The sequence below is a fragment of the Peromyscus eremicus genome, chromosome 3 (genome assembly GCF_949786415.1).
Source record: "Peromyscus eremicus chromosome 3, PerEre_H2_v1, whole genome shotgun sequence".
Taxonomy (NCBI): Eukaryota; Metazoa; Chordata; class Mammalia; order Rodentia; family Cricetidae; genus Peromyscus; species Peromyscus eremicus.
Window position 1 is genome coordinate 49,239,620 of NC_081418.1, and position 14,244 is coordinate 49,253,863.

Consider the following 14,244-nt stretch of genomic DNA (forward strand, 5'->3'; position numbering starts at 1 on the left):
GCCAGGTTCATACATCCTAGGTCTTAAGGGTCCCCAATGGCCACGTCCCAGGGGCATGTATCTCAAGGTCATAGGCAGGTATAGCAGCTACATACTACCTTACTAGGGGTGGTACTTCAGGGCATGGCTCAAACAACCACCCACTATAGGCAACTTCTGAATTATGTGCATTTTTGTTTCCAGCTACAAAGATACTTAGTGTTGCCACTATCTACACCATTATACCAGCTAGATACATACACTAGATACTCTGTCTTGTTCACGTCCCATACCCAGTGCACTCTCCAAACTTATTTCACTTTCTAAATCTTCCATTCTGTTCTCATCTTCATTTATACTAACCTTCATTCCAATTACCTTACGTGGGAATGCTTTGCACTTATCTATTCTGTTCTTTGCACTGCAGTAATAGGGATTTTAAAAATGTAGGTCTATCCATGCCTTCCTTATTTAATCTTTCTTCAGACAAAGACCACCATTGTCATGTGGCCTTCCTTGATCTGACCCCTGCCTGCCTTACCACCAGCTCCTTCTCTTGCCAATCCCCCCCTTGATTCCTAAACTAAAATGCTACTTGCTTTCTTTTAGTTCTTTAAGCCTGCCATGTTCTTCTTGCATTTTTGTGCTTTTCTCTGACTAGAAGGCTTTTCAATTAGTAGCTTTCATAGCTTGGTGTTGATGAGGTCTTTTTTTAGGAAGAAGCTTTAACTGGGTAAATCCTGTGTCTCCATCATAAGCGCTGACAACTTTTTGTACATTTCCTTTTATTAGCACTTCTTAACAGCTTGAGCATTATAATAATGTCTTTCCCACTTAATCTTAAGAAGAACTCAGTAAAATATGTATCATTGCCCTCAATTTAACGATGAGTTCTGTATCCTGCTCAACACCATTGTTGCAGTTATGGCTTCTATTGCTGTGATAAAACACCATGACCCAGAGTAACTTGGTGAGAAAAGGGTTTATTTCCACTTGAAATTCTGCAATACAGTTCATTGTCAAAGGAAGTAGTAGCAAAAAATTCAAGGTTGGAACCTAGAGGCAGGGCCTGAAGCATAGGCCATGGAGGAATGCTACTTCATGGCTTGCTCCCCATGCCGTGGCTTGCTCAGCTTGCTCATATAACCAAGAACCACCCACTCAGAGATTTCACTGCTCACAGTGAGGTAGTCCCTTCCCTACATTAATCCTTAATCAATACAACACCCCACAGAATTGTCTGCAGGCCAATCCTTTTCTTTACTTTTCATGTTTCATTTTATGTGTATAGGCACCTTGCCTGCATGCATGTCCATGTACCATATGCATGTAGCACCCACTCAGGCCAGAAGAGGGCACTAGATCTCCCCAGAACTACAAACAGCCCTAAATTGTTATGTGGGTGCCATGAACTGAAACAGCAGCCAACACTCCCAACCACTGAACCATCTTTCCAGCCCTTCTATAGCTCAATCTCATGGAGGCATTTTCTCAATTAAGATTTCTTCTTCCCAGGCTGGAGACATGGCTTAGTGGTTAAGAGCACTGATTGTTCTTCCAAAGACTTGGGTTCAATTTCCAGCATCCACATGGTGGTTTACTACCATTTGTAACTCCAGTTCCAGAGGATCAAATATCCTTTTCTGGACTCTCCAGGCATTGCATGTTTGTGCTACACAGATATAGTTGCAGACAAAATATCCATATACATAAAAATAAATAAAATAAATGACTTAAAATAGTCCCTCTTCCCAGATGTGTCTAGGTTTGTATCAAGTTGACAAAAACCATACAGCCCAACTATTAAGCTAATTAGTGGGATAACTTGAATTTGAACTTGTTCCTCTATCTAAGAGGATTGTGTCATAAGGACAGAGACTGTGTTTACTTTTCCTTATTATTGTATACTCAGTACCTAGCCTTGTGCTTGGAATGACTAGTATATTGAACTATGAAGAAAAATGTACTTAAAATTACTTTGAAAAAATACCTATTTTTACTTTATTTGTAAGAGTGTTTTGCCTGCATGTATGTATGCATATGTAGCAAGCATGCCTGGTACCCTCAGAGGCCAGAAGAGAGCATTGGCGTCACTGTAACTGGGTTACAGATGGTTGTGAGCTGCCATTTGGGTGCCAGGAACAACCAAGTGTTGTATACAACTGCTCTTAACTGCTCTCCAATTCTTAATCTTTTTTAAGATTTATTTTTGTTTTATTTATTTTTATTTTGTGTGTATGGGTGTTTGTATGTATGTATATATGTGCACCATGTGTATTCCCGGTGCCCACAGAAGCCACAAGAGGATGTCAGATCTCCTGAAACTGGAGTTACAGATGGTTGTAAGTGATCATATGGGTGCCTAGTATATCAGTCCAAAGGCTAAGGAGAAAATGTATTTAAATAATCTTTGTCCTGTCTGGTGTTGCATACCTTTAATCCTAGACCTCAGGAGGCAGAGACGGTCAGGTGTTATGAGTTGAAGGCCAGCCTGGTCTAAATAGTGAGTCTCCGGCTAGCCAGGGATACATAGTGAGACCTTGTCTAAAAGACAATTCTTATGCAAAGTATCTTCATTTTATATGCATATAGTTTAATACATACTTTCAATTTAAACTTAGAATAATATAAGAAAACTGATAGTCTATTTGGTTGGTATTTTATTCTTTTTAATATTTGTTAACAATTGATGTGACCAGATCCTTTTCTTATTAGGTATGTACAAGCTGTGAAGACAATGCAGAAGCCAATGGGTTTTGTGTAGAATGTGTTGAATGGCTCTGCAAAACGTGTATTAGAGCTCACCAGCGGGTGAAGTTCACCAAAGACCACACAGTCCGGCAGAAAGAAGAAGTATCTCCAGGTAATGAATCTGCTTTCTGCTCTTCTCCTTTTTTCTCTCAGAACTGATTTTTACATTTCCTATACTGACTTGCTTTGATACAGCTATAAATATTACATGCACTTTAAAATAGCTTTTTAATACAAAGAAGTCAACATTCTAATGGAAATTGTACTTAGAGTTGCTGATAAGTATGAATTATATATTGAATCTTACCTTAATTTATATTCCCAGCTCTCCTGCTTCTGTAAATTCAATTTGGTGTGATCAAACCAGAGAAACAAAAAAAACCTTTGCTCTTGTTAATCCCACTGAGAGTGAAGACCATTACACCAAGTTCTTTGGTCAAATTATGTGAGCTTTATTTTCTGGCAGACAGGGCTAGCTCCCTAAAGTGGAGTTTGAGAAATAGCCTCGAACACAGAAGAAGGGTAGGGTTATATAGCCCCCAAACCTGCAAGACCAAGGGGGTTTTCAAAGGTTGGGAAATGTTCAGTGGAATTGTGGTTATGTGGGAACTTTGCTAAACATTTCAGAATTATTTGGCAGAACATCTAATCAGGTTCCCTTTAAGGTGAGTGTGGGGAGCATGTCAGATCCAGAAACAGGTGGAAGCAGGTCAGTCTGAACGTTTCAGCCCACAGAAATGAACTTGTTCTGACCTAGAACAAAATGGCTTCCATCCTTAAGATGGAATCAGGCTGGTCATCACAACCAGTGAACCAGCTCTCTTCTCCAGCCCCACTTAGCATAATTTTTTAAGAGCTCATATGCATTATTGTTCTGTTGCTTAAGATTTGTTTTCCTACTGTTTGTTTTTGAGTCAACCAGTGTGTGTGCCTCCTTTATGTTCTAAATTTTGCTAAGTATTAGAAATGAAAATGACAGATGCCTCATGTACTATACAGGAGTATATAATAATGTAAGTAAATAAATAACCATAGTTGGGCCCACTAAATTATGTTAGAATACTTACCAACAGTACCAACCTCAGATTTAAGGATTTAGGTTGGAGGCCAAATAACTCTAGCTACAGAAACTGAAGAATTGCTTGAAGTGTGGACCATGACACTTCCTGCATAGGGTCTTGGCAGTCTGGATGTTGGTATAGAAAATTGGACATGTATAGGTTGAGTTAGCTGGACAGATCTTATGGAAATGCAACAGCATAAGAGAGTCATATAGTGGTATATTGACGTGTTCTGGGTTTTACTGCATAAAGGAGGAACAAAGTGTTGATTTATAGGGTGACTATTGGCTATAACTGATTAGGGATTAGTAAATACAGCCAGGATAGTAAACTAAGAAGGTTAGAAAGTAGGATTGTTGAATAGATAATTAAAGAAATAGCATGAATTTGAGCAACAAAAATTTTATGATGTGGTTACGGATGAGTAGTTAAAATGAAGCAAAGGTCTCTGGCTTGTCTTACAAAGTAATTTGAACGTCCTCAGCGTGAGGAAGGTTTGGTAGCATGTGCCTGTTACCCCAGCACTTGGGAGGAAGAAGCAGAGTGGATCAGTCCTGGTGTCTAGTTACAGTCTTTCATAATCCTGTCATCTCAGTGATTCACTCAACAGCTGAGAACTTTAAAACAGGAGCTTTGGGGAGCAGAGCAGAGCAGAGGTGAGGGAACATTTCACATCGGGAATCATAACAACTACCAAATTTTCTATGGTTATTTTTCTTTTTTCATTGTGAGTTTTCTATATTTTTACCATTTTTTTAAACTTACATGGTAGGTTTGGTTTTATTTTTATTTATAGAAATAGCTCTTTGGGTATATTTACCCAATTACTTAATGCCCTTTAGTCCACCAATCTTATGTTTCTTTTCAATTACCTTAATTTTGTTTTAAATTTCTATTACTAGAGATGGGTGTGGTGATGCACACCTTTAATCTCAGCACTTAGGAGGCAGAGACAACTTGATCTACATAGCAAGTTCCAGGACCCCCAGAGCTACATAATAGAGAAAAACCTGTCTCCCCCGCCCAAAAAAAAAAAAAAACAAAAAAAAAGTTTTTTTTATTACTAGGACAGGTGAGCTATATACTTGACTTGTGTTTTAAGGTTAGTGTTTGAATTACAGTTTATCACTGTTTCAGTTAATATTAAAATATTCTGTACTTGCAGAGTTTTTGGAATTTTGTTTTTACTTGCTTTCTACTTGGGTAGTTCTGTGAGTAAGTATGATGTATTTATTAAACCTGGAGCTTCTGATCCTCCTGCCTTCCCATCTCAGGTGCTGGGTTACAGGCCTGAGCCAGCATGCCCTGCTTATGAGGTGACAGGGATTGAACATGGGGATTCATTTGAGCTAGTCAGGCACTTTGCCAACAGGGCTGTATCTCCAGTCTCCCCAAGAATTATTTAAAAGAAGGAAAATTTCCCAGTTCTTTGGTTTTACTACTTTATATTGTCAACTTTTCATTAAATCATGGTAAGATAATATAAAACTATTAACTCAATTTCCTTTCTGGCTACTTCTAAGGTTTTTCTAAGAATTTAAAATTATATAAATATTTTAGATGTCTCCAATATTTAAATTCAATAAAGTTTGCCTATGGGAGGGGGGCTTTTTTATGGACTATTTAAAGATTTGTTTATGCATGTACTTTTTGAGAAAGGACTGTTTAAAGATTTGTTAACAGAGCTGGGAATAAAGCTCATGGTAGAGTGCTTGCCTAGCATGCACAAGGCCTTGAGTTCAATTCCTAGGATCACAAATAATAAACAGGCCTCATCCTAAATTAAAAAAAAAAAGATTGTTTATTGTGAATGTGTGGGTGCGTGCTTGTTTGCATCACACCCATGCAGTGCCTGCAGAGATCATAAGAGAATATCTGAACTGGAGCTAAAGCCACAGCTTTGAGGCACCTGATGTGGGTACTGGGTCCTCTGGAGGAGCAGCAAGTGCTCTTGACTGCTGAGTCATGTTTCCAGCCTCTGAAAGGGACAAATTAGACCAAGAAATAATAACAACAATTGACAAGTGGGATTTCATGAAACTAAAAGGTTCCTGTTCAGCAAAGTAAATACAGAAGTAAAAAGGCCACAGCTATTAATCTGACAAAGGATTAAGGCCTAGAATATACACAGGAGCTGAGGAGATGGCTTAGTAAAGTACTTGCTGTACAAGGACAAGGACCTGAGTTCAGTCACTAATATCCACGTTAAAAAAGCCCAGCATGGAGCCAGGTGGTGGCAGCGAACCTTTAATTCCAGCACTTGGGAGGCAGAGGCAGGTGAATCTCTGTGAGTTTGAGGCCAGCCTAGTCTACAAAGTGAGTTCCAGCACAGTCAGGGCTGTTACACAGAGAAACCCTGTCTCGAAAAATTTAAAAAAAAAAAAAGGCCAACACGATGATGACTCTGCTTGTAATCTGAGTGATAAAGCATCTGGGGATGGGGGCACAGACACATGCTGATTCCTGAGGCCTGTTGGCCAGGCAGCCTAGCTTATTAGACAGCTCTAGGGCCTAATGAGAAGCTCCAGATCCTGGAGAATGACACCTGAGGTCCATCTCTTGTCTCTATACACACATGTTCATATGTGTACACATGCACTACACATATGTGCACCAGAACACACATGAGCACACATAAAAAGTTTACAGTTTATGAACTAAAAAAATTGAACATCAAAACACACCCCTCAAATAATCCAGTCAATAAAAGAAGTAAATATGGATAGTAACTATATAAAAAATGTTCAGTTGCCTAAGCCATCAGGAACATGCAAATGAAACTGCATTTATATCTTATCTCACCGCAGTCAGAATAGAATGGCTATAATAATAATAAAAGATCTAACAAGGATGCAGGGAGAAAAGCCTTATAGTGTTGATGGGAATATAAATTCGTGCAGTCTCTTCACAAAACTAAAAATAGCTAGTGGGTGTAGCTCAGTGGTAAAATATTTGCTTAGCTTATATAAAACTCTAGTTTTAAATCCCAGTATTGGGTTTGTGTGTGTGTGCTGGGGGGGGGGGGAATTCATACACTAAAAATATAGCTATCTTATGAAGAAGAAATATGTCAGTAACAACAGAAATCAGAGATACATATTCAACTATGGCCCTATTCATGAGAGCCAATTTACAGAGCTGGCCCAGACCAGTCCACAACTTTATAAGAAAATTATTTTATTATGTGTATGGGTGTTTTGCCTGCATGTATGTCTATGCATCACCACATTAGTGCCTGGTGCATGTGGAGACCATTAAGAGGTCATCATACTCTGGACCTGTGGTTACAGAGGGTTGTGAGCTACCATGTGGTTGCTGGGATGGAAGAGCAGCAAGTATTCTTAACTGCTGAGCCACCTTTCCAGTTCAAGTCCTCACATTTTGATTCTCCTGTCTCATATTGAGGATAGAAAACACTTAGTTTATACATATAGGAACTATCTTAAGACCTTCTAATTCTATAAACCACATTTTTTCATTACATATCTAACCATTTAAACTACTCCTTAAAGTAAAAGTCTTACCTGTTTTCCTTAAGAAATGCTTGAAAAGTGTTTTGTGAAGATTTTTGGTTTATTTGCAATTTACTCCATGTGAGTATGTGTGTGGGCACTTTGTGGGAGACATCTTGTGGGAATTGATTCTCTCCTTCCACCATGTATGTCTAGGTTCATCAGGCTTGGAGGCAGATGCCTTTAGCCACCATCCTTAAGAATATTTAATATTTGAAAATCTGTAATGCAGTGGTGGTTAACTGCGTCGATGAAAGAAATGTAGCTCTTGTATGTTCATGGAATTGAGGAGAAATGGACCATCTAATGATTTTCTATTCAATTACATTAATTTTCTTTTTGCTGTCTGTTGTTTTTGCAGAGGCAGTTGGTGTGACCAGTCAGCGACCAGTGTTCTGTCCATTCCATAAGAAGGAGCAGTTGAAACTTTACTGTGAAACATGTGACAAGCTGACATGTCGGGACTGCCAGCTGCTAGAACACAAAGAGCATAGGTACCAGCATCTCTTGTCATATTCAGACTGGCAGCACACCTTTTATGTGCCTGTAGACCACTGCTGCTCCAGAGGAATGGCAATTTGTGTGTGTTTTGCTTGGCCAGTGGCAAGCTGGCTTATGCAGGGGTTTCAGTTTCAGTTTTCTTTATATTTTGGTCCAGACAGTACATTGAATATTATGCATTGTATGGTGGTTAGCAGCATCCTGATCTCCATCACTTAGGTGTTAGTATTAATCCCACCAATCAAGAATAAGACCACTACCACCATTCAAAGCCAAATTTGAAATAAGCTTTAATTAAATACTGGCCAGGTCCATACCCAGATTCCTGGGAAATGGCCCCCAATCACAGTTTACAGTGACTTAAGTATTTCCCATCAGGTCCAATCAGGGGCAAGTAGACATCCTGTTGTACCTCCAGCCTACATCCAATCAGGGGCAAGCATACAGCCTAACATATTTCCTGCCTGTGAACCTCTCACCCACATGTGATCAAGCACATCCAGTGCAATTGGGTCAAACAAACTTGTTTAGGGGAGTGAAAAGATGTGGCTTGTTATATCCCATAAACAGTAGCCTCCAGCATTTCAGGAACTATCTGTCCTTGGGCTCTTACAAATCAGAGGCATTTTTGTTTCATGGATCTCTTAGGCATAGTAATTAAAACTTAAAATGTAACTTTGGCTCTCACATTAGTTGTACCCCTGTATGCCTCTGCCTCCATGAATGAAAGCTAAAAAATAAGTTTAAAATATCCCTAAGATATTGCCAAATGTCCTATAGGCCAAAGTCAGTCTATATTGAAAGTTACTGGCTTACCATGCTGTTTATAAAATAACAAGGTATTAGTTAGCTAGTGTCAACAAAATGAGGAGACTTTGCTTTTGTGGGACCTTTTTTGTTTTGTCTGTTTGGTGGTTTTTTGTTTTGTTGTTGTAGTTTATGTGGAATCTCACTATGTAGCCCTGTCTGGTCTGGAACTATGTAAACCAGGCTACTCTCAAACTCCGAGATCTTCCTTAGTTGTGTGCTACCATGAGTGGCTTTTTAAAAATTAAGTTTATTGTGTATGTATGTCTGTGTATGTGTGTGTTTGTGTGTGTCTGAGTGCAGGCTCCCATGTGTGACAGTGTCTGGGAGTCAGTTCCTCCTTTCACCTGGGTTCTGTGAATCAACCTGTGGTGCTGTGAGGCTCGTGCAGCGAGTGCTTTTCTCTGCTGCGTCATCTCACTGGCCCGGACTGCTTTCAGTGTTACCGTCTTATCTGGTGCTAATTTGTATTTACCTTCTTCCTGGACTGGACCCGAAACTTACTAGAATACAACCTTTGTCTCCTAATAGGTCCCCTGCTTTATCATATATGGTATATATTATACACATGCCATTACTCCTATTGCCTAAGTCAATATTCATTTAACTTTGCTGCTGCCTGTGATTTTAATTATTCTTATTCCTTCATGGGTCTCCTTCAGTATTTCATTTACTTAAGGGTACTTTACTGAGGCTATACCAGAGATAGAGCCCCCAGATTGTCTGAAATATTTTTCACCTTTTTTGTTTTGTTTGGGGGGGGAGGCACAGGGTCTTTATTATATAGTTCTGGCTATCCTGGAACTCACAGGGATCCTCCTCCTGCCTCCCTAGTGCTGGATTTAAAGAACCACTACGTCCAGTTCTTCACCTTCATTTACATTAAGAATGTGTTCGTTGGGCAGAATTCTAGGTTTGCAGTTATTCTCTTTATACTTTAAAAATGTTAGCTTTCTTTATTTGAGAAAGGGTCTCACTGTATAGCAGTGACTATAGATCAGGATGACTTCAGACTTAACAGAGAACCTCTTGCGGCAGCCTCCGAGGGCCCAGCACTTGAACTAGTTCATTGTTTATGTTGAGGGCACGCCTGTGAAGAAGGTTAGAGGACAGCTTGCAGGTATCAGCTCTTTCCTCCACCGTGTAGGACTCAATATGGAACTTGGGGTTTCTGGCTTAGGGAAAATACTTCCTCCTTCTACACCATCTTGCTAGCCCTAAAGTTCTTTCTGTGATGTATACTTTGCCTGTCTTCTTATTTGCTTCTCTTTTATAATTTGCCACAGTTAGCCATCTTGACTTCCAGGTTAATAACAACGCTAAATGCTGTGTCATGTTGTAGGTCACTCAAGACTTTATCAAGAGGTACAATATCAAATGCCTTCCCCTGTTTATCCCAAAAGAACAGTTTTGTAGCTTGTAAAACAAAGCTACTTACTATTTAGAAATGATCTTGGGGGCTGGAGAGATGGCTCAGAGGTTAAGAGCACTGACTGCTCTTCCAGAGGTCCTGAGTTCAATTCCCAGCAACTACATGGTGGCTCACAACCATCTGTAATGAGATCTGGTGCCCTCTTCTGGCCTTCAGGGATACATGCTGTATACGTAATAAATAAATCTTTGAAAAAAAAAAAAAGAAATGATCTTGAAAGTAGTGTTTGGTTGGTTGGTTTTTGGTTTTTTAAGACATGGTTTCTCTGCATAAGTGGTCTTGGCTGTCCTGGAACTTACAGAGGCCTGCCTGCTTCTGCCTCTGCCTCCAAAGTGCTGGGATTAATTGCACCACCCCACCTGGTGAAAGTGTTTATTCTCAGCAAGCTTTCATGATTATGAAGTACCAAGATAGTTAACCTCTTAACAAATTTACTTAAATCTTTGAGTGCTTTTTGTTACATCTGTCAGATGAGCTGTATAAACCTCTAAAACTATGAATGTTGTGTGTTTACTACACTCTTGAATAAAGAGTATCTAAAGACTCCTTTCTAGAGTAATAATTTGAGCAGATGGGAAAACCTGCCTTCTTAAACTTTGTGCATGTGCACGTGCATGCATGCATGCATGCATACCACATTATGTATGTGGAGGTCGGGGGACAGCTTATGGGAACTCTCCTGTCATGGGGGTCCCAGGAATCAAAATTAGACCTGGCAGTAAGCACCTTTACCCACTGGGGCCATCTTGCCAGCCCATATTCGGTATTTTCAAAGGTTTGCTTTTTTAATTATCTCTCTTTCTTTAGATTCATTTATTCATGTGTGGGTCTTTGTATGTGCATATAGATTCAGGTGTCCACAGAGAGCATGGTCCTCTGGGATTTTAGTTATAAGTAGTTGTGAGCTGCCTCTAGAAGTTCTCTTAACCAGGATCATCTCTCCAGCCCCATATTCTCTCCTTATATTAGTTATTTTTTTAACTTTTGGACTTTTTTGTATAGATATATGTATGAAGTTATTTGCTTATTATTTCTTCAGATATCAATTTATAGAAGAAGCTTTTCAGAATCAAAAAGTGATCATAGATACACTAATCACCAAACTGATGGAAAAGACAAAATATATAAAGTATACAGGAAATCAGATCCAAAACAGGTAAGCTTATATTTATGAAACTATAAATAAATCATTTCTGTATGGTAAATGTATATATTTCTAGATTTTTTTTTCTTTACTCACTGTAAAGTATTAGTAAGCTTTTGGATTACAAATAGTTCATGGTTGGTAAGGCTTTTTCAGAAATTTTGGTTAGAAAGCAGTTTCTTCACTAATAAAATGAAAATGTATAATAAATATAGCTTATTTGTCTGGTATGTCTTTATAATCATCTGGTGTTTTCTAATTTTAATTTTTTAAGATTGAAAAAAAGTCAGCTTTGCCAATAACGTAACTATTTTAATACTTGAATATGTACTTAATTGCTATTTTTATGTTTGCTAATATTCAAGATGCTTCCCTGGATCCTGATCCTATAGTCACGCAGGGTGGAAGTTTTAAGCACACTGAGACTGGGCATTACTAAACTTTGATATACCCTTTTGTTGCAGCCAAGTATTTCCTGGTGAGGGGAGACAACACACATGTCTGCTCACCCCAGATAGTACACACACACACACACACACACACACACACACACACAATGTATATATTTGTACACATATATGATATATATCATATACATGCATACATATGTGTATACAGATATATGTAACAATAATAAAATATCATGAATTTGGAGGGCAGGAATTGGAGGAAAAAGAACCATAAAAGTCCAATTTGGCAAACCAATGAATTTTATTGGGGTTACTTATAGGAATGTGGGGAGCAAAACTGTCTCAAAGGCAGCTGCATCACCAAAGCCCACATTAGTATGGGTGGCAGCTCACAAAACTGAGAACCTGGAGCACACTGCACAGCCCACAGGCAGTTTAGCAGTTTGGGGAGTGCCCTTGCCAGGTACCTGAGTTGGTCTAAACCTCTTCTAGGCAGCTTGTCTGGTCTCAAGAGGCTTCTTTGCAACTCAGCTCCACTCTGAGGGAAGCTCTCAGCTTTTATTCCTTACTCTGGCAGGGAGAAACTTAGTGAAGCTGGCCAGTTTCAGGGACTTCCTGAAGCTATTTTGAATTGTTTACCTTCCAGTTTAAGGAGCTTTCCTGTAGGATGGAATGTTTCAATCTCCAGAAAACTATTACACAACACTTTATTTTTTGTCTGTTTTTCTAGATACTACTTATTAAGCCTTTTCTGCTCCATGAAGGAAATCAGCTGTTCCCCAGTCTCACATCCCATTTAGGGCACTTGCTGACATTCACATTGGACCTTAGCATAACCAAGCAATGTCATGTCCTCTTTTGTTTTATGCACAAAAGTAACTTGCTACTGTCTACAGGTGAAGTGCTGAGTAGAAAGATCTTGAATAAGAGAGACTGTTATGTGTATCTCAATATTTTGTCAGCCTTTGTGGTTCATCTTGCTTAAAACCAATCATAATCTGATATTCTTAACTGTTTTATGAAACAGGTAGGGATGGAGTGTTTGGGATTTTGTTTCGTTTTGTTTTTGAAACAATGTTTCGTGTGATATTTTTTTTTTGTTGTTTTGTTATAAGACAGGGACCTGTAGAGTCCTGGCTTCCTGGAACCCACTATGTAGACCAGGCTGGCCTTGAATTCACAGATCCACATTGAAAGGAATGGAATTGATAGACCCCAGACCCAGGGTACTACCTTCTCGAGTGGGTGCCCCAAGAACCCAGACTCCGGTCCAGTTGATGCAAACAGCAAGAGGTTTATTGATGCAGCTGTACAGTTGGGCTCCCCCTGTCCTGAGGGCAAGAGTCGCGCCTACTGCAGCCACATGGGTACTTTTAAAGGAAAACCCCACAAAAGCCATAAGATTACAATTCCCATACAATTTCGTTTTGATTGATTTATGTCTAGAGGCTAATTTCACAAGATCATGGCCTGATCACAGAGTGGGTACAGTCAGGTCTGCATGCACATTCTTCCCAAAACGTCAAGGGGGCTATCAGGGTGGGAGTGAAGGTTACACAAAGATTACAGTGGTCCTTCCTGGAACACTTGCAATTATCCCAGTCACAGTTGAGCGCATCTCTTAACAGAGATCTCTTTACATTGTTACATTGTGGCAGGGGTGGTTGAGTAATGGCTGAGTCAGTTTGCCCTTGGAACTAGCTTTTTTTTTTTAGTTTCTCATTCTTTTGGGGCTTGGGGGTGTGAACCTGAAGGGTTAGGGTCTTTCAGAATCAGCACAAGACACCCTGAAATCAAGTTCTCAGTACAAAGGAGATTTATTTGCCCCAGAGGGATAGAGGGCTGGAAATAAAAGAGACAGAGACAAGAGATAGAGGAAAGGGAGAGGGGGAAGGAATATCTGCCCTGGAAGGACAAAAGACTGTCTTGATAGAGAGGAGACAGATGTGGCACATAGACAAATGGCAGTTTATACAGATGAAAGGGTCCCCTGTGTTAGGATGAGGTGTTTAATTTTAATTGGGCATGTTAATTAGGTGAGCCAAAGGGGGCTTTTGATTGCTGGACTTCAATACTTTGATAGCTGGACCTTGGTAGTCAGCCTCAGGGGGAAGAAGTGGCCAAGTAAGGGAATAGACCTCAGTACTAATTTAGAAATGCAATCTAAAGGTTTTTAGCAAGGCAGATAGAATGGAGAAAGGGCAAGGCCTTGCCATAGCCATGTTTGCCAAGCTCCGGCTGCCTAGGATTCCTTTACTATGTGCATTTTCGTTTTGGGTGTTTGTTTTGAGACATGTAGCTTGGGCTGGCCTTGAACTTGCTATGTAGCTAACGCTTATCTTAAGTTTCTGATACTCTTTCTTAAATCTCAGAAGTTGTCAGCTTACAGATATGGTCCACTTTCTTTAAACAGAATAATAGCATTACTGTGTAGGAGACTTTATTCTGAGTTGTGCTAGTAAAGAATCTTTAGGTTGGTGCTAATTGCCCTCTTGTTTCCCTTTGTTGTTCTTTTCTTCTCCTCCTTTCTGGGGATTGAGCTCAAAGTCTCTTGTATAAGAGGCATTGTCACTGAAATGCCTACACACACACACATATATATATTTGTAGCCTACCTGATTGCAGAAACATGAAAATTATATTAACT

General features: G+C 39.5%; 1 protein-coding gene across 4 annotated transcripts in view; it reads left to right on the forward strand.

Annotated features, from left to right (window-relative positions):
• Trim24 (tripartite motif containing 24) overlaps window positions 1–14,244 on the forward strand; it is a 112,118-nt gene that overhangs the window by 53,732 nt on the left and 44,142 nt on the right. For all 4 annotated transcript variants that reach the window (XM_059257578.1, XM_059257580.1, XM_059257577.1 and 1 more), the window contains exons 3-5: window positions 2,695–2,842; window positions 7,665–7,797; window positions 11,083–11,199. In XM_059257578.1, the coding sequence (XP_059113561.1) occupies window positions 2,695–2,842; window positions 7,665–7,797; window positions 11,083–11,199 (398 nt within the window). The remainder of the gene's footprint in view (window positions 1–2,694; window positions 2,843–7,664; window positions 7,798–11,082; window positions 11,200–14,244) is intronic.